Source organism: Puma concolor, chromosome D1 (genome assembly GCF_028749965.1).
Source record: "Puma concolor isolate L17-30 chromosome D1, mPumCon1.1.hap2, whole genome shotgun sequence".
In the NCBI taxonomy this organism is placed as follows: Eukaryota; Metazoa; Chordata; class Mammalia; order Carnivora; family Felidae; genus Puma; species Puma concolor.
The window spans coordinates 9,503,984-9,524,187 of record NC_141676.1 but is presented as its reverse complement, the minus strand read 5'-3'; the positions used below and the strand labels follow the sequence as shown (position 1 = coordinate 9,524,187).

At 54.8% G+C, this 20,204-nt stretch overlaps 3 protein-coding genes across 10 annotated transcripts in view; 1 reads left to right on the top strand and 2 right to left on the bottom strand.

Annotated features, from left to right (window-relative positions):
- The window catches only part of RAB3IL1 (RAB3A interacting protein like 1), a 42,356-nt gene extending 40,447 nt beyond the window's left edge, over positions 1-1,909 (bottom strand). For 2 of the 5 annotated variants that reach the window (XM_086677192.1, XM_086677195.1), the window contains exon 1: positions 1,317-1,406. In XM_086677192.1, coding sequence (XP_086533318.1) covers positions 1,317-1,345 — 29 coding nt within the window. In that variant the 5' untranslated portion in view covers positions 1,346-1,406. Of the gene's footprint in view, positions 1-467; positions 815-1,316 lie in introns of those variants that run through there. The other 3 variants (XM_086677189.1, XM_086677188.1, XM_086677191.1) reach the window with 3 other exon arrangements.
- On the top strand, positions 355-18,143 carry BEST1 (bestrophin 1). 4 transcript variants are annotated; one of them, XM_086677184.1, is made up of 11 exons: positions 355-1,023; positions 6,222-6,394; positions 7,794-7,888; positions 8,363-8,596; positions 9,167-9,321; positions 9,681-9,758; positions 10,278-10,430; positions 12,006-12,086; positions 12,384-12,535; positions 14,776-15,420; positions 16,673-18,143. In XM_086677184.1, the coding sequence occupies exons 2-11, from the start codon at positions 6,243-6,245 to the stop codon at positions 16,689-16,691; spliced, it is 1,764 nt and encodes a 587-aa protein (XP_086533310.1). In that variant the 5' UTR covers positions 355-1,023; positions 6,222-6,242; the 3' UTR covers positions 16,692-18,143. The 4 variants fall into 4 exon arrangements, with proteins under 4 accessions (XP_086533310.1, XP_086533309.1, XP_086533311.1 ...); XM_086677183.1 differs by lacking the exon at positions 355-1,023 and adding an exon at positions 4,796-5,199; XM_086677185.1 differs by lacking the exons at positions 355-1,023; positions 12,006-12,086 and adding an exon at positions 4,796-5,199.
- Positions 17,148-19,995, bottom strand: FTH1 (ferritin heavy chain 1). The gene is made up of 4 exons (XM_086677196.1): positions 19,664-19,995; positions 17,999-18,145; positions 17,569-17,694; positions 17,148-17,474 (listed from the first exon to the last, which is right to left on the bottom strand). Exons 1-4 carry the CDS (start codon positions 19,775-19,777, stop codon positions 17,310-17,312), a joined length of 552 nt encoding a protein of 183 aa, XP_086533322.1. The 5' UTR covers positions 19,778-19,995; the 3' UTR covers positions 17,148-17,309.
- Positions 19,996-20,204: the final 209 nt, after the last annotated feature.

Genomic DNA, 20,204 nt, shown 5'->3' with positions numbered 1-20,204 from the left:
GATCGAGCGCGCTAGGGTGGGACCTGAGAGTCTGCATTCCCAGCAAGCTTCCCCCGACCTCCCCTGGAGCAGCCAGGCTCCTGAAATCAGCAGCCCAAGCAGCAGATGAAGCAGGTGCACCGCAGCGGAGATGCCCACACAGAGGAGACTCTTGCTTCTGGATGCCCTCCCCCCCAACCCCCCGGGGCCTATGCAGTGTAGGACCCACTGAGGTTTATCCAAAATTCAGATGTAACTGACTGCCCTCTGTTTTTATTTGCTAACTCTGAAACCCCAGGCTGCGGTGGAGAAGAAGGGTTGAAGCTGTGGTTGTCCGGGCAACCTGGGGCTGAGACACTTCAAGGCCACTCAAGGCGGCTTGCTGGGTGGTCCCGTCGACCTAACAGATAGCCACCAACACGGCTTACTCCTCAGCTGGCCCGCCCGTCTGCCATCCTCCCCACTGCCCTTGAGTCTGTTTCACCCACCTGGCCCCCTCCTGGAGAAGACTGCCCTGGAAACTGGCACACAGACTCCCACCTGATCTGGCCGCCTGGTCCAGCCGCCCACAGAGCAGAGGAGTCCCCTCCAGGACACCGCTGCCAGGCAGCCTGACCCGCCGACCAACCCGGGGTCCGTAACCGAGGGCCAGGAGGCAGTCTGCAACGGCCTTGAGACTCGGGCATTGAGTGGAGGCTCGGACGAGGTACTTCGCTTCTCTCTGGGCCTTGACACCTACCTGTAACAGGTGGATAACACTTCCTGTTCCCCAGTTCTGATGATGAGATGAAACCATTTCGAAATAGCGCTCCGTGCACTGCCTGGCACCCAGTAAACGCTCAAGATATCGGGGAAACCATAGCTTCTTCTCTTCCCCTCCCACAATGCCCAGCCCGTGGCTAAGCACAGCTGACATTCAGCACGCACCCGTGGGAGCTGAACAGCAGAAACGTCCCGGAACAGTGAAGGGACGCACTGCTCTGACCTGGACAGGTGGCCTCCTCACACCCTCCCAGCTCTGCCTCTAATTCTTTGTGACTTGAGGTAAGTCCATTCCTTTCTCTACGCTTCGGTGTCTTTATCCACCAAGTAAGCGGGTGGATGAGCAGCCATCTGTGTTCTCTCACAGCCGTTAATGTGCCCATTCCACAGATCAGGAAGCCTGAGGCTACTGACTCGCATGTAGTGAAGGTGTGACGGCACCCAGGTCTTCTTAAACCCCGTGGGGTTCTTCGGGAGAAGGCTGGCCTGGGGTTCTCCCCCACCTCCTCACCTGCCCATTAGCCCCAGCTCTAAGCTGGTGGGGAAAGGGGTTGTGGATGGGGTCTGTGCCTCACCTGGCTGGCCTCAGTGGGGCAGAGTCCATGGGGACAGGGCCGCTCGGAGATCCCAGCGTTCTCCGCGAGGCTGTGGTGAATCCTCTTGCCTTTCGTATCCGGCTGGGCTGGCTCCAGACCATTCGATGCTATTCCATTGTCATTGGCAGGACTGGGCTTGGTGAAGCTGGGCCCGGCGTGTCCCAGCGTGTCCCAGCCTCTCCCCGTCCCCGTTGTCTTTCTACAGGACCCGGAGCTCATGTGTTTGTCTCTTGGGATGTTGAGTCTACCCAGCCCTTCAGGGATCGGGGCTGCTGGCCCCAGTGTAGAGATGTTGTTATCTGTATTACTTACAGGCCCCAGGCTGGTAGGGTCCCTCCCCTCCTCTGACCAGATATGCCCAGCCCCCTCCTTTTTCTCTCTTGGCTTCTGCCCTGTTCTTTCTGTGATTGGCCCAAGAGAGGGGTGTGGGCCGGCAAGTACTCTACACAGAGCCGGGAGGCAGCATCCAGGGCTGGTTGGGCCACCCCAGGGCCTCCTGCCCACTGCCCCCCAGCCAAGCTGGGTCCTCTGCTTCCTGCCCAGCTGGGGCAGGCCTGGAAGGGCACAGTGGCAGGCCCTCTGTGAAGCTCCTGTTGCCATGGTGATTCTAGATGAAAAGACCATAGCATTCTGTCCCCGGAACCTCCCCCCATCTTCCCAGCTCTGCTTTGTCTGCCTCCGGAGATGGCTCTCCGCTGGTGGCCTCGAGAGCTATGGCTCTGCTGCGGTCAGCGTCTCTTCTGTGCGTCTCCTAACCCCCTGGACCTCCCTTTAACCCCAACAGAGACCACTACCCTAAGAGTAAGCCTCTGGCCCCACCCCCACCCCCGAAACTGACATCCACTAGAGAGGTGATGGCGGGTCATGAAAAAGCCACAGGATTCAAAATGAAAAGACCCAGATTTCAGCCCCAGCCAAGCCTTTAATAGCTGTGTGGCCCTGGACACAATAGGCCTTGAGCTTCAGGGTCCTCCTCTGTAAAATGCAGATAATAATACCCTACCGAACTGTCCCTCAGAAATGCCTCCGTGACTTTGCATGGACTTTCCCTTATATGTAATACCCCTCCGTCCTTCTCAGCTCCGGCGAACTCCTACCCGTGCCTCAGGACCCGGCTGAAATGATCCCTTCCGTGTTAACAGTTTCCCTGACCTCTGTGTCCCTGACACAGATACGAGGACTTGCCATTTTGTGTTAAAGTTATTGAAGAGTTTCCTTCGTTTTTATTTGACTACGAATTTTTGGACGCAGGAGGAATCGGATGAGGCTTACTTCCGGCATCAGAAATGGTTTGTTGGAGGACTACTTTGTGGAACAGAAAACAGAACAGGATGACCCTGACTGGGGTGGACTCCATCCTTGCAGGGGTCAATCCTGGGGCCCTTTGTCGAAGCACAGCGTGGGTCGATCAGTGCTTGCTGTAGCCTCTCTGTGTGCCTGAGATGCAGGCTTGGGGACATTTTCATGGCTGGGAGCCACTGGAAAAGACCCCGACTTATGCCTAGGGTCTACCTGTCTTAGCACTAGGCTGGGGCCAGGAGCAGCTTCTCACCGGGTGTGTCTGTGGATATCCTGGGGCATCTGGGAGGGGAAGGAGGGGGGGGCACAGCACCGTCCGCTGGTCCTGGTAGGACTTTTGGGATATCGGCAAGGAACCTGAAGTTCAGGGGAGAGAGAGAGCTCCGGTTGCCACGGTGTCTTCCGACTCTCTTTCATGGCTCTACAGCTGCTGGTCAGGGTGAGGAGAAGAAGGAGCCTCCAGGGCCAGCTCCAGGGTCCCTACAGACCGCTCATCAGCCAACAGGGCTTCCGTGGCCGGAGCCAGCGAGTCAGGGGCGCCCTCCAGTGGTCATTATAGGGGAGGCAGGAACCTGAGCGCGCAAAAAGGGAGGTGTTTCATTCACTCCTTCAGCTAACGTTAAGTGAGCATGCCCGCGCCAGACGGGTGCTAGGCACATGTTTCAGTTCTAACTAAAAATATATTGAGCATCTGCTAAGTGGAGAGCTCTCCCTGGAGTGTAGATATTTCTGGGTGGGGGGAGACGGAATGCAAGGTAGGGAATTAACCCTTCCAGCAGTGATTCTCAACCCACGTTGTCCATTGGCCTTGCCTGAGGAACTTGAGAAAACGTGAGGGTCTGGGGCCCGTCCACCCAACCGAATCTGCAGGGGTGGGGGCGGACGCACCAGGGGCCGGCAGCCGGGCACGAGAACCACTGGTTTGACTGAATCATCACCCATCGTTCTCATCGCTGAGGTAGTGCTATTGTCCCATTTTCCAGATGAGGACGCTGAGGCTCAAGGGAAGGACAGCGATGGGAAAGATGTTTCCCACTGCACAGGCAGCATGTAGCAAATCGTCCTCGAAGAGGACCTCCCCCCCCTCCTAACTGCAATGGCCTTGTTGTTTGCTGTGATTAGAAAAATACGCAAGGTGGTTGTGAAACGGTAAGTTTTCCCCGTAGGCGGGGAATTACAAAGGCGAAAGTGGTGCGCACAAAAGTCACCTGCAATCTCAGCATTGTGAACACTTAGGAGTATGTCAGAGAGAGGGAAAGAGAGACGAGGGAGAAAGGGATGGAGGGAGGAGAGGGGGGAGGGAGGGAAGGCGTGGATTGATTTTAAGGCTCGAGGTCATTTTGTAAATCAGGGCTTTGATCTTCAGAGGTGGGCCAGCAGCGCTCGCTAGAAATGCAGCCCGCCCCTCCCCCACGACCCCCAACCCGGTCGCAGAATCGGACTCTGGAGCAAGATCCCGAGAATCTGCATGTTTCGTATACATTCCAGACCCTTCCTATGGCCACTCGCTGAAGACCAGAAGCCCCTGGGGCTTCCAGCTTTCACAAGAGGAGCCTGTCCTGGACAGCCATCACTTCCAGGGGCTTAGGGCCCTTGCGTATAGACTGATGTATTAAACTGTTTGGAAGCAGGTGCTGAGACGTTAACCAGCTGCCCTTGGGGACCTGGGTACATACCCCCATTTTGCGTGGGCTGGCTAAAAGCCAGCAACAAAAACACCGAGGCTGCTGCGTCATCCTTCACCAGGCCCAGCCCCCACACAGCAGCCTCCTTCCTACCCCCGCCTTCTTCCGTAGCTATGAACCAACCCACTAACTGGATTCTGCCAGCCAATCACAGCCCGAAAAACCTATGATGTCACCATCAGCCAATCAGAGCTCCTCACCAGCATAGGAAGACCAATGTCACTCTTAAAAAGGTGATGAGGCCTAAAGCGAGGCCATCCTTTTTGGATAGGGACACTGAGGCCTAGGGAGACTCAGAGGCCCACTGGGGTCAGCCACACGGGTGGCAGAGCCAGGACTGGAAGCCAGGACTTCTGACCATGGTCCAGTGTTCTTTCCACTGCCCTCCGTGCTGCCCAAACCCCGAAGGGCCTGGGCCAGGGCTCCCTCTCTCGTGTAGCTCTTGGCACCGGAGATGAGGACCAGGGCCCCGGCCCCACTCCCCACAGCTCTCCCTGCAAGACCTCAGCCGTCAGAAACAGATCCTTCAGTCTCTGGATTTGAGGGGCCAGAGAAAATGGCGGGATTGGGCCCATGGTGGAAGGGAGTTGCCCCAAATTCTAGCCCTGGTCTCAGCCCCCACAGCCCCCAGGAAGGAATTAGAGGGGCCCTGGCCAGGCTGTGCCGGCTGCTAATGTGCAGATTATGAGGAGGGGCCAAAACAAGGGCTCCTTTGTGGAGGCCCTGGATTAGGCAGTCAAGTGACCGCCTAACACACGCATGGGCAGGGCTGGTCCTGAAGCGTGGGCAGGGTCACTGGCTGCAGGACCCTCAAGAGTCCCATCGGTCCAGTGGCCAGAAATGTCGTGGGATTCCCTGAGAGGACTGGAGCTCCTCCTGTGAGTAGCGGTTGGCCCAGGCAGGGGGGGCCGGGGCTTTGAGGGCCCCTGGGGTAGATGGCTGTCCTTGCAACAGTGCGGGTGATGCGGACACATGGGCAGCACGTGTGCGCGTGGGGGGGGGGGGCACCGGTGTGTGTGTGTGTGTGCAAAGTCTCTGAGGTGGGAATGAGTTTGGTGTGCACAAGGCACAAAGACAGCCACCCCAGCTGCATCAGAGCGAGTAGGGGGAGGGCAGGTGGCAGCCATTGTTTCGGGAAGTTTGTCCTGAGCACCTGCTATGAGAACACAGTGGGAGCTTCCATTCTAAGGTGGGAATAGGCAGACATCCAATTCAAGTATAACAAGAGAAATGCTATGGAGAAAAATCGATAAGATGAGGGGACAGAGAACCAGTGGCACTGGGAGGCTATCTCCAGGTAGAGTAGTTGGCGGCATCCTTTCTGGGCAGACGACCTGAAGTGGGAATGAGCCACACAGATTAGGAAGAGCATCCTCCAGGCACAAGGATTAGCAAGTGGAAAGGCCCTGGGGTCACTGATCAGCAAACATTATTTGAGCATCTCTACCAGCCAGACTCTGTTCTGGGCAGTGGGGACAGGGAAGTGGACAAGACCGACGAGGCCCCTCACCGGTCTTGGTCCAAAGTGGCTGAGGGTGCTTGGGGAGCTAGTGAACAAGATGGGCTCGGGGGACCAAGCCCAATGTGTGGACTTGGCTATTGCTGTTGTCATTACCTCTGTCAGACAACTTAAGGGCACAGACCTATCTGTGTCTTCTCTGCCAAGGCTGTGGGCAGCTCTGGGCTCACTTCCCTGGCTTCCCATGTCCCACAGTCAAGAAGAGCCAAAAGGGCCTCTGAGGCCACCTCATCCCCCTCCCAGTGTCCAGACAGGAAAGCTGAGGCCCAGAGCAGGGAGGAGTCCTGGCTAAGATCACTCATGACGCCCAGACAAGCTCTGACCAAGACCCCTGCTCCCTGCCAGGCCCTCATCGGTGTCCCTCCCCTGTCTGTCTACTAGCGTGCCCCCCCGTGCTCAGTCATGACCGTCACCTACTCAAGCCAAGTGGCTAATGCCCGCTTAGGCTCCTTCTCCCGTCTGCTCCTGTGTTGGCGCGGCAGCATCTACAAGCTGATCTATGGCGAGTTCCTCATCTTCTTGCTCAGCTACTACATCATCCGTTTCATCTACAGGTGCAGGGGGACAGGCTGGGGTGGGGCCTGGGAGGGGCGCAGCTGGGGCTTGGAACAACTAGGGGGACGCTCTTACAGGACCAGAGTCCTATAAGGCTGACCTGAGCTCCTAGCCAAGCCCTGGGGGCTGGGGGCTGGGGGCTGGGGGTTGGGAGGACATAAAAGGAGTCAGACTGGGAGGGCAGCTCACGGCAGGCCAGGAGTATCTTTCTCCCAACTCAGGGACAGGCCCGGGAACCCAGGCCTTACCTGGTCCCACTCAGCCAGCCTGTTTTCCTGAGTCCCACACAAGCTCAATCCCAGACCATACTTTTTCCCCCCTCCAATAAACATGTTTATTTAAACAATAAAATATAGGACAGATACAATCACAGAATATACGAAAGCATTTTGAGTGGAAAAAAGCACTTATGACCGAAATGGATTGAAGGGCTCTTACGTAGGGAAAGTTCTTGGATTCGTAATTACAATGCCAATAACAAAGCACATTGATTTTCTTTGGTTGTTACTAGGCCATCAAGATCCTTTTTTAAGAAAAATTAGAGTTCATTTCTGAGAGTTTTAGGTTGATAGCAAAATTGAACGGAAGGTAGAGAGTTTCCATATTCTCCCTCGAACACACACAGCCTCCCCCACTATCAACGTCCTACGGCAAAGTGGCCTATGTGTTGTAATGGATGAACTCACACGGTCACATCATTGTCACCCAAAGTTCATAGTTTACACCAAGGTCCACGCTCGGTGTTGTGCATTCTGTGGGTTTGGACAGATGCGCAATGATATGTATTCACCATTTTAGTATCATACACGGTAGTTTCACTGCCCTAAAAGTCCTCCGGGCTCCAGCTATTCAACCCTCCCCCCCCCCCCATACATATTTTTATTAAAAATATTTTTTAATGTTTATTTATTTTTGCAAGAGCATGCACACGCACACAAGAGGGGGAGGGGCAGAGAGAGAGAGGGAGACACAGAACCCGAAGCAGGCTCTAGGCTCTGAGCTGTCAGCACCGAGCCCGATGTGGGGCTCGAACCCACGGACTGTGAGATCATGACGCGAACGGAAGTCAGCCGCCCAACCGACTGAGCCACCCAGGCGCCTCATACGCTTTTTAAACACCAAATGCTATTTGAACCTGCTTGGGATCCTTTAAAAGGGGGTCACTGGTGCCTGAAACTAACTCCTTCCTATAGCTCACAGAAAACCTCCTGAGGGGGCCTCTTCCAGCCATGGAGCAGAGGCCCCCTTGGGGTTTGGGGTTGCCAGAGAAGGACGGGTTGGGCCAGTGAAAGGGGCAGGGAAGGGTGGGGGAGCAAAGCGGCAGTCACATTCCTACCCTAGGCCTGGCTGGACGTGGTACCTGTCTCAGCCATGTCTACACATCCCCCTCCCCCCCAGGATGGCCCTCACGGAGGAACAGCAGGTGATGTTTGAGAAACTGACTCTGTATTGCGACAGCTACATCCAGCTCATCCCCATTTCCTTCGTGCTGGGTGAGCTCCCCCTTCTGAACGTCGGGGTCCCAGGGGCTGCTCCAGGCTCCAGACGGGGGACTATGAGGAACTAGCTGGTGAAGGCCACTGGAATGTCAGTGCCTCTTGGCAGTTCAGAGAAATGGGGGGACTGCCCCCCAGACGGAATGAAGTTAGACATTAGGAAGGACGTCCTGCTGTTGGCACTCAAGACCCCAGTTTCTGAGGGCAGCCCTGACAGGGTCCCTGGAGCCTGTGCGCAGGAGGGGAGGGGTCTGGCAGATTTCTGGGTTAAGCGGGGGGCCTCTGGGAGCAAGAGCCTGGGGCTCTTGCGCCTTTCTGCCGCGATGGTCTTCCCCTGCTGAGTGCCTTCCAGGAGGGTTGGGGCTGGGCCCCGCTCCCATCACAAAGATGGAGAAACCAGGCGTCGCCCTTGTTTGGCTCTGGCCGCAGCCTGGGCCCTCGCCTCGCCCCCCTCCCCCTTCTCCTGCCCAGGCTTCTACGTGACGCTGGTCGTGACCCGCTGGTGGAACCAGTACGAGAACCTGCCATGGCCCGATCGCCTTATGAACCTGGTGTCGGGCTTGGTGGAGGGCAAGGACGAGCAAGGCCGGCTGCTGCGGCGCACGCTCATCCGCTACGCCAACCTGGGCAGCGTACTGATCCTGCGCAGCGTCAGCGCCGCAGTCTACAAGCGCTTTCCCAGTTCCCAGCATCTGGTGAAAGCAGGTGGGCGGGGCCGGCGGGGCTGGCGGGGCGGGGGCAGGGACGGTGGGTGGAGCCAGAGGCCTGCCTGCTGATGATTGGGTGGGGATGGGGTCGACACCTGGGTCGAATTGGGCGGGGCGGAGTCAGGTGCGCCAAGGTGGGTGGGGCGAGGCCCGGGGAACCACGCGAGGACAGGGTTTTGAGACACGGCTAAGGGACCCTTGAGGGATGAGAGAAGAGTGGGGACTGAGGGCCCCGAGTGGGGCTTTGGGAATCGGCAAGAAAGTACCGGTCTGCCTGCCTCTGTCCTTCCCCGTCCAGCTCTGCGGGTTTTTAGTCTCTGACCTTCCCTGGCCCTTACCTGAGCTGGTCTCATTAAGAAGACAGACACTTCTCACGTGCTCAGGCCAGAACAGCACGTAGTAGGCACTCAGTAATTATTTGTTGAAAGAGGATGGCAAAGAAGCTCAGAGGTCCCAATGAACTTGGCCCTAAATCCTGGGCTTCGTCAAGGCCTGGCCTGGCCACGCCTGCCAGCCCGTCCCTTCTGCAGGTTCCCCCACCCGCTGCCTTCTTAACTCCACCCCGCAGGCTTTATGACCCCCGCGGAACGCAAGCACTTAGAAAAGCTGAGCTTGCCGCACAACACGTTCTGGGTGCCCTGGGTGTGGTTTGCCAACCTGTCAATGAAGGCGTGGATCGGAGGTCGAATCCGGGACCCTGTCCTGCTCCAGAGCCTGTTGAACGTGAGCTTCCCGACACAGATGGGGCTGTTGCAGAGTGGGGACGGTTGTGCCTGAGGTTGCACAAAGTTTCATACAAAGAGGAGGCTTGAGGGTCTTCCCAGAACCTGCCTTGAGATTGTAGGATTTTTGTCCAACAGCATTCCACAACCCACCGTGGCCCCTGGCCCCCAGTTCCCTTCCCACTTCCTCTCCAGAGTGAGCCCTGGAGATCCTGGTTCCTTTTTGATAGATGAGGAGGCTGAGGCACAGAGAAGTTAAGGGAGCTGCCCATGACCACACAGCCAGGGCTGGACCATGAGGGCTTGAGCTTGGGAGAGCACACGGTGGTCAGAACCCCAACCCTCCCTCCTGCTCCCCAGGAGATGAACGTCTTGCGTACTCAGTGTGGACTCCTGTTTGCCTATGACTGGATCAGTATCCCGCTGGTGTACACACAGGTGAGGACTAGGCCAGGGAAACTGCCCATTTGGGAAACGAGGTGGAGGGTGCTGGTAGGACTTGGAGAAACAGCCTGTCATAGGAAGGGCTCACTTAGGGGCTAAGAGGCTCCCCTGGGAGTTAGATCTGGACTTTGCGGGTCCTCTCCAGTGCCAAGTTGGAAGAGTCCGGGCTCCTGCCTGGTTCAGCCCAGCAGAGGCAGTGTGATCATCCCTATTTTATTTTATTTTTTATTTTTTTATTTATTTTTTTAATACGAAATTTATTGTCAGATTGGTTTCCATACAACGCCCAGCACTCATCCCAACAGGTGCCCTCCTCAGTACCCATCACCCACCCCCCCTCCCTCCCACCCCCCATGGACCCTCAGTTTGTCATCCCCGTTTTAGAGATCACAGAGACCCAGAGTCACTGGACTGCACAAGTCAGAGCAAGGTCTCGTTCTCCCAGCCTAGGGAGCTTCCTGACTTCAGGGCCTCCCCCAGCTCATTTCTGCTGCCACCTCCCTTTCCTCCCAGGTGGTGACCGTGGCGGTTTACAGCTTCTTCCTGGCTTGCTTGATCGGGCGGCAGTTTCTGAACCCGGCCAAGGCCTATCCTGGCCACGAGCTGGACCTCGTTGTGCCCGTTTTCACGTTCCTGCAGTTCTTTTTCTATGCTGGCTGGCTGAAGGTGAGATTCTCTGCCTCACAAGACCGGGTGAGGTCACGGCCAGGAGGTCCATGCTCAGCCAGGAAAGGAGAGTCTCAAATGTGGAAAGTGGGCTGCTGGGCCCCGCCCACCACCCTCTGGTCTCCTCCTTCCCCGTGTCTTAACATAGGAAGACACTGAGACCCAGAGAAGAGCAGGACCCGCCAGAGGCCTGTGTCTGATCTCAGCGCTTCACCCGAGGCCTAGGGCGTAGCCGGCAGGAAAGAGACAGGGAAAGCTCAGTTGTCAAACCATTAGATGTCCCCTCAAGAGAACGTTCTTCAAACATCTGTCCGGAACAAGGGAAATGTATGGACTAAGATGGCAGTAGCTGACCCCACTGGCGAGGCAACTCCTCACCGTCCCCAGTGATGAGGCTCTGGTCCCAAATTTGTCCCCTCTGCTTAGTAAAGCAAAAGCCCTGATGTTAACTACCCTAGCCCCCATCCTTTCAAGGCAGATTAGCACCACCTCTCCTTACTCAAGAAATCTATCCAGGGTGGGATGGGGGAAGGTGTCTCATCCCCACCCCAGGTGGCTTTTCCAGGTTTTCCTCCCACTACATCCGGAGCTGTCCCTAACAGGAGTTCTGAACAGCACCATTTCCTCTCCATCTCTTTATCTTTCCTCCGTTTCTTTTTTTTTTCTTTTAATTTTTAACATTTATTTTTGAGAGACAGAGCAAGACAGAGCATGAGTGGGGGAGGGGCAGAGAGAGGCAGGGGCACAGAACGCAAAGCAGGCTCCAGACTCCGAGCTGTCAGCACAGAGCCCAACGCAGGGCTTGAACCCACGGACCACGAGATCATGACCTGAGTCAGACACTCAACCGACTGAGCCACCCAGGCACCCCAGATCTTTCCTCCATTTCTCACCCACCCTCTGTCTCTTCCTTTTTTCCTTTATTTTTTGGTAGCGGTGGTGATGGCACGTTGCCTCCTCCCTCCCTCCTGTGCATGGTTTGCGCGCGCGCACCCACACACACACACACACACACACACACACACACACACAGCTATTCCTTCCCCATCCACACCCTCAGCCCCTCAGTCATCTTCGCTTCAAACCAGATCACACCCATTTTTCTGGTTGAAATTCCCCAGCGGCTTACGGGATGTCCCTTGAACCCTTAGTGCAGCTCACCCCTACTGCAGGGCTTTGTCAGGGGACTTCACAGGTTAGTGCCAGGATTCATCCTGCCTGGGCCACCCTTTATTTGATCACAGCCTCAACGTCTCTGTTGCATTGAAAATAATGAATAAATGAGTGTTTGAAGACTGGAATGAGTAAATGAACGAACGCACAGAATTCTGGAACTCCGGGGAGCATATAGGTTTGGGAGGTACCAGTGATGACTGGTACTGAGTGACACAATGAAGGACAGCTCTTCCCTGAAGAGCTTCCCTAAAGGGAAGGACATACTGGCTCTGGAGATGGTGGTTAGGGAGGCCAGGCATCGAGGGGGGCGTGGAACTAGAAGGAACTGAAAGTTTAAGGCCAGGGAGCAGGCTGCAGGGAATCTACCTGAGGATTTCCAGAGCCTCACCTCTCCCCAAGGTGGCAGAGCAGCTCATCAACCCATTTGGAGAGGATGATGATGACTTTGAGACCAACTGGATTGTCGACAGGAGCCTGCAGGTATTTGGGGAGAGGGGGCGCCTATCTTGTGGTCCTTCCCTGAAAGGGCCAGGGAGGGGACCCCACAGGTCTGCAGGAAGGCCTCACCGTGAACTGCCCCCTCCCAGCCAACCATTCATTCACAGGATTCTCACCCCAACTTCCGAGGCTGAAGATGGGCATCAGTCTCTCCATTTCACAAGTAGGGAAACTGAGGCCCAGAGAGAGGGAAGTGACCTCTCCAAGTCATCTAGCAAATTCAAGGTCCTGCTTGGGCTGACCTTTCTGCTGGATTTTCCTTCTGTGCCTGGCAACCAGGTGTCCCTGTTGGCTGTGGACGAGATGCACCAGGACCTGCCCCCAATGGAGCGGGATATGTACTGGAATGATCCAGAACCACAACCCCCCTATACAGCTGCTTCTGCCCAGTATCGTCGACCCTCCTTTTTAGGCTCTACCTTCAACATCAGGTGAGCAGTGCCCGGGACCACTTTGGTGAGTCGAAAAGCCCAAGTGCAAGGGCCTGCCTGAAAACTTAGAATAGCGCTGGTTAATACATATCGGACGTGTGCTAAGTGCTGGGAATTCTGCTAAGCTCTTTGTATAAACTCTCTTTTTCCTCCCAATGGTTTGGTACCTCCAGTTTTCAGGTGATTAAGTCCAAGTTCAGAGAGGTTAAGTGGGTTGTCCAGCCCAAGGTCACATAGTTAGCAAGTGATACACGTGGACCAGGTGTGTCTGCTTCTATCTCCACATCCTTACCTTGTACTGTTTAGTAATTCCTAAAGCTGGAAGGGATTGTAGGTATAGCCAGTCTAAGCCCCCCACGTCCAGAGCTGGAAACAGATCCTGAGAAAAGAAGGCACTTACTCAAGGGCAGTCAGTGGTCAGTGATGCAGTTGGGATGCCAGAGCCTGGTTCCCAGCTCTGGTCCGGAACTACGTTTCCTGATAAGCCAGGGTGTTTGGACGGGGAGTGAAAGCGGGGAGGCGGAGGAAGTGAGGGGAAGGCCGGCAAGCATGTCCCCAGCAAGACGCTGGGTCAACACAGGTAACTTCTGGGTAGGCTCTGTGCTACAGAGCACAGGCCTCAGGTCACCCACCGCAGCCAGCCAGACTTCCCTGCACATGGGTCCTGTTTCCCTTCTAAGCTGCAGCAGGGTCACAGTGGGCTGAAGGGCCATCCCAGACAGCCCTCTCTCCCCAGTATGAGAGTGGGGAGGACTTTATAGAGTCATCTGCATGTCAGAATCCATACCATCAAGATTTTCTTCCACAGTATTAAGCATTGTTGTCTTTTTTTTTCTTCGACAGGCTTTTTAAAGTTTATTTATTTTTGAGAGAGAGAGAAAGAGTAAGCACAAGCGAGACAGGGGCAGAGAGAGAGAGAGAGAGAGAGAGAGAGAGAGAGAGAGAGGGAGAAAGAGAGAGAGAGAGAATCCCAAGCAGGCTCTGCACAGATGGTGGGCCCCCGATGCGGGGCTCAAACTCACAAACCATGAGATCATGACCTGAGATGAAGTCGGGTGCTTAACCAGCTGAGCCACCCAGGTGCCCCAGCACTATTGTCTTTTAAAAACCATATATCTGGGGCGTCTGGGTGGCTCAGTCAGTCAAGCATCTGACTTCAGTTCAGGTCATGATCTCGCGGTTTGCGAGTTTGAGCCCCGCGTCGGGCTCTGTGCTGACAGCTCAGAGCCTTGGAGCCTGCTTCGGATTCTGTGTCTCCCTCTCTCTCTCTGCCCCTCCCCTGTTCGTGCTCTCTCAAAAATAAATGTTAATAAATAAATAAATTAATTAATTAATAACATAAAAATAAAAACCAAATATCCTCTTAAGCCATAATTAGAATTAGCTAGAGTCTCTAGTAGGTGTGAGGAAGGTTTGAAAAAGTGATCACATGAAGGCTGGAGGCTTGCTCGGGTCAGAAACATTTCTGGAAGTTGCTTTTGAATTCCATGTGGTCTGTACTCTGGCAGCTGAAGGTTGGGTGGAGGACAGAGAATAGTAATACATAGACCTTGTCTGCAAGGAACACACAATTCAGTGAGGGGACTCAAACCCAAGGCCCCAACTCTGGATACAAGGTACAAAGTACCAGGTGCCTGGGGGAGACGGAACATAGAACAAGAGACCGCCTTTGGCCTGGGAGGTGGCCTCCAGCTGGACCCGGAGCTGGGCCTTGAAGCGTGGGGAGAATGTGGACACGAGCGAGGGCAGGCCACACTCTGGGATAGGCGGGCTCTTTCCTCAGAGCAAAGGCCTTGGGCTTCCAGAAAGCCAGACTTCTTTGTGGATATGCTGCTCCGCAGTTACAACTGCAAACCCCCAGCCTGCCCAGAGTCACTCCTGGGCCTCATGTGACTGACCAGACCTGGGGAGCAGTATTCTGCTTGCCTGGAGTGAGGGATGCTCACGAGAAGATGGAGATGAAGACAGAGCCCTTAAGTGCCAGGCTGGGGCGGGGGGGTGGGGGGGAAGGAGGGGTTAGTCAACACGGGCAAGAGGGAGGCACACAACAGTGAGGGGAGCCGGGCCTGGAAGGATTCACAGGGCAGTAGAGGATGGGTCGGGAGAGAGGTGAGTCCAGGCATAGTGAGAAACACTGTGTGTCTTTGGCTTTGGGCCATAGAGAGGGAAAAGAGGAGGTGAAGGAGAAGTCAAGTCAGGCTTTGGTCCTTGTCCGCTGCTCAACCGAGTCTCCTTTACAGTCTGCATAAGGAAGACATGGGGTTTCAGGCAAATCCAGAAGAGGAGGAGGACCCTCAAACTGGCATCATTGGCCGCTTCCTAGGGCTACAGTCCCACGACCACCATCCCCCCAGGACAAACTCAAAGACCAAACTACTGCGACCCAAGAAAGAAGGCCTTCTCCAAGAGGGCCAGCCCAAGAAACTCGGGAGTGCCAGACAGCACCCTAGGAACCAGGAAGGTGGCAAGCCTTGGAAGATTGAGGAGGAGGATGATGCTTTCCAGACTGCTGCACTATACGGGAGGTCAGGCTACCACAGTGCCCCCCAGACGCCCCTCAGCCACACCCCTATGGTCTTCCCACCTGGAAAGTCAGCACCCTCAGGCCTTCGCAGAGTCTCAGGCACAGACAGCGCTGTCAAAGACCAAAGCCTACAGCCTGTGACTCCTGACAGAGAGAACAGTTTTGAACTGCTCTCAGATGGCGTCGGGTCCTCGACGGAGAACCCACAATTGGGTCACATGAAGAAGAAAACCGTTGAGTTTAACCTGACCGACATGTCGGAGACCTCGGAACATCTCAGAGAATCACATTTGGACCAGTCAAGCAACATAGAGATAATACTCAGAAGTCACGGAGATCCCTACTGGGCCTTGGAAGACAGGTCTGTTCTCTACCTTAACCAGGTCACTTCACCTCCTCCCCTCCCCACACTCCCACCCACATGGGGGGGAGCCCCACCAGCTTCCCTTGCTGTGAGCCTACCCTTTCTTCCACATTTTTCCTACGGTTCCCTCACTGCCAGAGCATGCTGGACTCACACCTTGCATTGCCTTGGGGCACACACCTGGCCACCTCAGCAAGGGCCCTAGTTAAGTGCTGAGGGCTTTTGCTTATTTCACCCAAGAGGCTGATACCACCAGGAAGAGTCCCACCAGGCCAGGCTTAGGTGGGCATGTTATCCCTGGAGCTCACTTTTGGAGGAGCAGACCCAAAACCATGAGGCAGAGCTAGGGACTCTAGGCGGTAACCTAGGAACTCCACTCACTACCCAGCCTCAGCTGGGTGACCGCATATGAACACTTCCCCACAAGCCTCCAGTGATCCTGGAAAGTATTACACCCCTGGGAACTGGTAGATGGTCAAGGTGAGGGTGGCCAGGTCCCTTGGGGTATCTTACTGCTTTGGGGAACTCATCAGGACTTCTGAACTTCTATGTGCTCTTCATGCTGCCTCGGGGGTCCATCCAAAGCTGTCAAAACCCCAGCAGGTGTTTCCCTACATTCAGGATTTCACCCATTAGACCCACCTTATCCCACCCCCATTCATGATGTGGGAAGCGTTAACTTCCTATTTCTAGATTCTCAAGCAGTTCACTTCTGGGTCAGAATACACACTTTGTGATTAAAAGCCTGAAAAGGGGGGCGCCTGGGTGGTGCAGTCGGTTAAGCGTCCGACTTCAGCCAGGTCACGATCTCGCGGTCCGCGAGTTCGAGCCCCGCGTCGGGCTCTGGGCTGATGGCTCAGAGCCTGGAGCCTGTTTCCGATTCTGTGTCTCCCTCTCTCTCTCTGCCCCTCCCCCGTTCATGCTCTGTCTCTCTCTGTCCCAAAAATAAATAAAAATGTTGAAAAAGAAAAAAAAAAAAAAAATTAAAAAAAAAAAAAAAAAAAAAAAAGCCTGAAAAGGGCTACCATCGGTTTTGTTTCTAGCCAGACAAACTTACGAATCACCGTGGCTTGTTTGGGAAAGGACATTAATGTAGTTGTTAGCAAGGAGATGGTTCTGTGGTCTCCTGACCCTACTCACTGATGTTGTGTAGTTCAGATGTCCCAACCTTTGCCACACTACGCAACTAGTTTTAACACTGAAGTGGAGATCTTCCGTACTCACGTTGACTTTCTCCAATTTTCTCTAGGGATGAAGCACACTCTTAGCCTGTTTCCCCGAAAGGGACACTTCACCGGCCTGGTCCTACCTGCATGTACACCAGCGGGACACTGATCCAGTCATAGCCATATAGCTGTCCACACTGAAGCATACGTTCGTATGACAGCCTGAACTAAATGGTTAGCTTAATGGGTAACAGAATCAGTAGTTTCAGGACTACTTAAGCCTTTAAGTGCCTTTTGTACATAAAAATTGTGAAAGCTAGACCCAATCACCGGAAACATGTAATTCAAAACATCAAATTCAGCATCCGGAGTCCTTACGTCCTGTCTGAATTCCACACCCCCAACCTTGACATCTTTCCCAAACTAAAGAGTTTAGTAAATACAAATCCTCCTAGGCATTTCATTTGGTTACCGTGGTTGAACTGCAGCACTCACAGATTTTGCACAGAGGACCTAGATCCAATTCTAGCCCATCTCAACTACTCAAAAGACAACAGCTGGGTACCAAATTACTTTATTTGAAGGAATGGTACAAATGAAAGAAGTTAAGTAGATGTTTTGGTACAACTTCTAGAAAAGGGAAAGGTAACCCCAACACGCATGCACTGCCTCGGTGACCAGGGAAGTCACCCGTGTGGCGATGGGAAGACAGCCTAAGGCTTAGCTCTCATTATCACTGTTTCCCAAGGTGTGCTTGTCAAAGAGATACTCTGCCATGCCAGATTCGGGAGCCCCCATCTTGCGCAGGTTGGTTACGTGGTCACCCAGTTCTTTGATGGACTTCACCTGCTCATTCAGATAATGCGTCTCAATGAAGTCACACAACTAGAAAACAGAAATGGGGAAGAACGTTATTGGTAAGCTTTCCCAGGAGAGGCAAACGGTTCCCTCCATGGGCTCCCCGGTTGTCAGTACTCACATGGGGGTCGTTTTTGTCAGTGGCCAGTTTGTGCAGTTCCAGTAGTGACTGATTCACACTCTTTTCCAAGTGTAACGCACACTCCATCGCATTCAGCCCGTTCTCCCAATCGTCACGGTCTGGTTTCTGAACGAGAGGAGGTCAGGTCAACGCACCTGCAGCCTCTACCAGCCCACAAGTCAGCAAGCACCTCAAACGTGCGCTTCACAAGGGGCATCCGAGTTTCTCCTGCAACACCTTCCAACTTAACACCCTCGCCCACCACTCTTTGCTGCCTTTAGCTTGGATGGTTCAGCCTAAAAAAAGCACAAAATCCCGAAGTTGCCTCGTTTTACCAGGGCAACTGCTAGCTTCCGAGTGATTCCTGACACCTGAGGACTGCTAGGTAGCTTACTTAGGAGGCACGGCACCTCTAGGATCTTTCGTTCACCTTGATATCCTGAAGGAAGATTCGGCCACCTCGCTGGTTCTGCAGCTTCATCAGCTTCTCAGCATGTTCCCTCTCCTCATGAGATTGGTGAAGAAAATATTTGGCAAAGTTCTTCAAAGCCACATCATCACGGTCAAAATAGTAAGACTGAAAGGGGAACATCAATGTTAGGCTAAGGAGTCCCAAGAAAGGCACTCTGCTGGCCTAAGTCTTTCTTTCTCAAAGCGCATCAAGAAAGGGATCTGTGCTGAAGGAGACTGGCGGCAGGCTGTGTTCCTGGAATGAACACAACAGTAATTACTGTCTTTATTTTGGTCCTTGAAATTCAAAGTTTACTACAAGGAACCTTTAGAATATCATGGAATTGCCCCCAGCATGGAATTTCTTAAGGCTCTGTATTAGTGCAAAGTTCTTCCGCCCAACGTCCAATATGATTGGAGAGGGTGTGGGAGTATTTACCCTGTACAAATAGTGCCTTCTCTCTCTACTCCCTGGTTAACCCCTGTCAGAACATGAACTTGCCAGCTTACAGCAGCCTGTAAAATTTCTAAATTTAACAAATTTCTAAAATTAACCCATTAGGGATGGTGAGCTGTGGGCAATGCTAATGTATACAAATACATTGCCAGCAGAAAGCAAAAAAATAAAAAAAAAAGCAAAACAAAAACCCTGAATACAAATACGTTGCCAGCAGAAAACAAAACAAAAACAAAAAAAAACCTGATGCAGTTTTAGACACTTGCTGTATTCAGGTATTCCTCAAATGGAACGGCAGTCATGGAAATCCAGGCCTGTTTTCAAATGCATCTGGAACATGTCTATTCTTGGATAATTTGCACAATCATAAGACAATTCTAAGTAAAACTCCCACCACCTCGCCTCAAAACCAGGATTTTGGAAAACGGAGCCCACTGATTGGCGTATGGGAAAATTCTTTGCCCAGTTACTGGTGGAGTACTTTATCCGAAAACCACGGGTTCAGTTAGAGGGCCACCACTCTCAGGCACCAAAAAGATAAGGAATTAAGTATCCAGGCAAAAGGACGGATGACTAAGACAACTGTGTCCTCGCAAGGGGAGATTTCCGCGCTTCGATTCAAGTGGGACCCAGAGATAAGCACAACAGAGGGGTGGCGACGGCTGCTCGAGAGTGGTCAGCCTACAGGAGATAAGCCACTTAGCACCAGACCACCCCCGCCCCTCCCGGCCGTTGCTATCCGACACCATTACCCAGCAGGCTCCGCCATACCCGAAAGGGGGGGGGGGCGGTGGGGGGGGGGGAGAGGATGGGGGCTGGACCACTTCGCCTGTTACCCAAGCCAAAGGACGACCTCAGGATCACGTGATCGACGCAAGGGAAGGGATGGAAAGGCCAAAACCACCTTCCTCGCTGCAGGATCGTACTGGTCGCAACCGTGGCCGACTCCAGGGTTTCAGCAAACCAGGCTCTCTTTAAATATAGAGGGGGTGCGCAGAGGCGGCCCTGCCAGGGGACCCTCGGAAAGGGCGAACTCGCCAGAATGTCTGCGCAAGTCCCGGGAGACCTCGAGCAACGTCCATTTTCTTGCAGGGCGCGCGCGGAGGCGGGAGAGGCCGCCCGTTAGCCACACCCCCGCCCCGCCCCGCCCCGCCGCCCGCGGCCCGGAGAAGCCGCGCCCGCGCTCACCATGGACAGGTAGACGTAGGAGGCGTAGAGCTCCAGGTTGATCTGGCGGTTGATGGCGGCCTCCGAGTCCTGGTGGTAGTTCTGGCGCACCTGCGAGGGGGACGCGGTCGTCATGGCGGCGGCTGAGGAGAGGCGGCGGCGGGCGGTGGCGGCGCTGGAGCGGCGGCGGGAGCCTTGGGGCGGTCCGAGGGCGCTGTGAGGAGATGGCGGAGGGCTGGCTCTGGGCGGCCGGCCGGAGGGGGGTGGTCGAGCGCCGGGTTCCGTCCAAGCACTGTTGAAGCAGGAAACCGCGGCGACTCTCGGCAGACTGTGGCGCAGATGGCCGCGGCCCCGCACTTATAGCGGGATCCGGCGTCAGGCCCGCTCGGGCCAATCAAGCCGCCCGCCCGCCGGGACAGGCCCCGCCTCTTCCGGTGGGCGCGCGGCCCCGCCCCTGGGGCCCTGGGGGAGGGCGGTGCCGCCGGGGGAGGCCGCGCGTGTCCCGCCGCGCGTGGGGCCGGAGGCGTCCTTGCGCTGGGCCGCGCCTTTGGTGCAATTGTGG

Coding starts and splice junctions, on each gene's coding strand:
- BEST1 (XM_086677184.1), top strand. CDS start 6,243: ATGACCGTCACCTACTCAAGCCAAGTGGCTAATGCCCGCTTAGGCTCC. Junction 6,395..7,793: donor ATCATCCGTTTCATCTACAG/GTGCAGGGGGAC, acceptor CCTCCCCCCCAG/GATGGCCCTCACGGAGGAAC. Junction 9,322..9,680: donor TGCTCCAGAGCCTGTTGAAC/GTGAGCTTCCCG, acceptor CCTGCTCCCCAG/GAGATGAACGTCTTGCGTAC.
- FTH1 (XM_086677196.1), bottom strand. CDS start 19,777: ATGACGACCGCGTCCCCCTCGCAGGTGCGCCAGAACTACCACCAGGAC. Junction 18,146..19,663: donor CCTACGTCTACCTGTCCATG/GTGAGCGCGGGC, acceptor TTCCCCTTTCAG/TCTTACTATTTTGACCGTGA. Junction 17,475..17,568: donor CTGACAAAAACGACCCCCAT/GTGAGTACTGAC, acceptor TCTGTTTTCTAG/TTGTGTGACTTCATTGAGAC.